Genomic DNA, 3248 nt, shown 5'->3' on the forward strand with positions numbered 1-3248 from the left:
AGGGGCTGGGCGTGGTGGCTCACGCCTGTAATGCCAGTACTCTGGGAGGCTGAGGTGGGCAGATCACCTGAGGTCAAGAGTTCAAGACCAGCCTGGCCAACATGGTGAAACCCCGTCTCTACTAAAAATATAAAAATTAGCTGGATGCCTGTAGTCCCAGCTACTTGGGAGGCTGAGGCACAAGAATCACTTGATCCCAGAAGGTGGAGGCTGTGGTGAGCCAAAATCACACCACTGCATTCCAGCCTGGATGACAGAGTGAGACTCGGTCTTAAAAAAAAGTCAAATGAGTGCAAAAAAACAAGAAAAAGTAAGACTGGCCACCACTGTCCACTCCAACTCACAAGCGCCCCTCAGCCCGCGGCACTGGAGGAGCGTCGTTTCACACCCACAAGCTTCAGGGAAATTCTCAGTAGAAAACCCGTTGGTTGTCTCCTATGACTGGTATTAACTCTGACTTAAAAGAAAAAAAAAAAAAAAGCCAGAAACAGTATGTTGAACAAGAAAGGAAAAAAGATTCCTTATAAAAAGTTCAAACATAAATAGAAGGCTCAGGACCTCCTTGACTCCCTCTCTTGCCACATGGCCCAGGAGAAACCACAGCTGGCAGTGTAACAGCCACCCCCCTGCTTCCGCTCTGTGCATTTTGTGGATGCACATCCACATTTTTCTTCTGAGACAGGGTCTCACTCTGTCGCCCAGGCTGGAGTGCAGTGGTGCAATCTCAGCTCACTGCAACCTCCACCTCCGGGGTTCAAGCGATTCTCCTGCCTCAGCCTCCAGAGTAGCTGGGATTACAGGGACCGGCCACCATATCCAGCTACTTTTTGTATTTTTAGTAGAGATGGGGTTTCACCATGTTAGCCAGGATGGTCTCGATCTCCTGACCTCGTGATCCACCCACCTCGGCCTCCCAAAGTGCTGGGATTACAGGTGTGAGCCATGGCGCCCGGCGGTTCTCTCTTTTTTAACGTTGCACTCCATGCTCCAACGCACATATTTGTAAATGCTCCTGTAAATAAACATCTTTGTAACCATGGAAGAACATCTCTCTACATAGCTACAGAGAAATCAAATTATTGGCTCTGCTCATTTAAGTTTAAATAGATACTGTCAAACTGCCATCTACAGTGACTGTACCAATTCCCATGAATGGACATCAAGAAACAGAGCATAAAAGACAAAAAGGGAAAAAATTAAATGTACATCTATAGAACAAAGGATCAGGATCTAGACTAGAAACACTCCTGTGACTAAGCAGCATTTCTGAAACTGGCATGGGTGGGCGGCTCACAGCAGACACAGGCGCTCAACCTCACTAGTAGCCAGCAATGGAAAACGAAACAGCACTTTTCTCCTGTTGGACTGTTGCAATGAATGGAATCATGGTATATGAGCGAAGTGCTGATGAGGCGCTGGGGAAGCGGGCCTCCCTCAGGCTGCCTGCCACGTGCCAGGCCCTCTCTCGAGGGCTCTCCCAGTGCGCACTCACCTCATCCCACAGTGACTCTGAGGCAGGCCCTATGATCACCACTCCCTGTGCAGAGGAGGAAACGGGCAGACAGCTAAAGTGACTTTTCCCAAGGGCATTCAGCTAGAAAGCAGCTTCTCACATAGTCCCTATTTTCTTCTAATACTTACATAGTTTTGTGTTTTTATATTTAGATATTTAATCTTGCAATTTATCTTTGTGTGTGGGATGAGGTAAGGATATAACTTTATTTTTTTCCAAATGAATAGATGTCTCATATGAACTAATTTAGAATGTGATCACCTGCCCAGGCTTAAACACTTTTAGCCACACCAGATCTACTCCCTCGCTTCCACAGCGACCAGACTGGGGCTCTTCCTGGGTCGTCTGGCCTCATTTCCCTGCGCAGCAGCATGGATGCTGACCAAGGCAGGGGCATGGAGAACTGGTCGGTGTACCCTTTAAAGGCAGCTGGAGACAGGGTGGCGGCTCAGCTGGATAGCAGGTCCCGCAGGTCACTGTTGCAGGGCAGCAGGTCACATGCTAGCCGTGCCTTTCGGTCCCGGACGGCCTTCAGGGCTGGGCTGTGTTGCAGGAGGAGGGAGCAGATGTCCCCGTGACCCCTCTCAGCAGCCTGCGGAGAGAGAGGCTGGAATCAAAGGGCACACCCCGCACTGGGCTCTGCTCTTTCTTGTTCCACTTTCAGGGGCTGCTTCCTTCTAAAAAAGAGGCCTCTCGGGGCGCGGTGATTCACGCCTGTAATCCCAGCACTTTGGGAGGCCGAGGGAGGCGGATCACTAGGTCAGGAGTTCGAGACCAGCCTGACATGGTGACACCCCATCTTTACTAAAAATACAAAAATCAGCCGAGTGTGGTGGCACGTGCCTGTAATCCCAGCTGCTCAGGAGACTGAGGCAAGAGAATCGCTTGAACCCAGGAGGCGGAGTTTGCAGTGAGCCGAGATCACGCCATTACACTCCAGCCTGGCCAACAGAGTGAGACTCCAACTCCAAAAAAAAAAAAGGCCTCATGGAAATAGAGATACGGCTGTTTGAGTAGATTTCTTCTAATTCCTACCAAATCCCAATGACTTAATAGTCATTTGTGGAGTATCCCAGTGCCATTCTCACAGTTAGCCTGAGTTTTTCTTTCTTGTGTCCTTTGCTAACCGTCTTTGGCCAGACTTAGACATTAAAAACAAACACAGCACCTCCTATCTCCAGGCATCGCTCACGAGCCTGCGCACGTCACCTGCAGGGTGCTGTGCACTGTGGGCGCGGCACACGTCACCTGCAGGGTGCTGTGCACTGTGGGCGCGGGAGCACCAGACATGGCCCCCACGCTTTAGGAACTTTTATTTATTTATTTTCTTGTATTTTTTAATTTTTACTTTGCGTTTTAGAGACAGGGTCTCACTCTCTTGGCCAGGCTGGAGTTCAGTAGCCATTATAGCTCACTGTAGTCTGCAACTGCTGAGCTCAAACGATCCTCCTGCCCCAGCCTCCCAAGCAGCTGAGATTACATGAGATTACAGGCGTGCACCACTACACTTAGCTAAACTTTTTTTAAAAAATTATTTATTTTGAATTTTTAAAAATAGAGACAGGGCAGGTACAGTGGCTCATGCCTGTAATCCCACTTTGGGAGGCTGAGGTGGGCAGATCACTTGGGGTCAGGAGTTTGAGACTAGCCTGGCCAACATGGTGAAACCTCATCTCTACTAAAAATATAGAAATTAGCCAGGCGTGGTGGCACATGCTTGTAATCCCAGCTACTC

The 3248-nt window shown here is 49.2% G+C and overlaps 1 protein-coding gene across 1 annotated transcript in view; it reads right to left on the reverse strand.

Moving 5' to 3' along the window:
• Window positions 1-1645: 1645 nt before the first annotated feature.
• Window positions 1646-3248, reverse strand: part of ANKRD39 (ankyrin repeat domain 39) — a 6402-nt gene continuing 4799 nt past the window's right edge. Inside the window, exon 3 of the mRNA XM_011956647.1 lies at window positions 1646-2105. Within this exon, the coding sequence (XP_011812037.1) occupies window positions 1962-2105 (144 nt within the window). The 3' untranslated portion in view covers window positions 1646-1961. The remainder of the gene's footprint in view (window positions 2106-3248) is intronic.

The sequence above is a fragment of the Colobus angolensis genome, unplaced genomic scaffold (assembly GCF_000951035.1).
Source record: "Colobus angolensis palliatus isolate OR3802 unplaced genomic scaffold, Cang.pa_1.0 Scaffold42, whole genome shotgun sequence".
NCBI lineage: Eukaryota > Metazoa > Chordata > Mammalia > Primates > Cercopithecidae > Colobus > Colobus angolensis.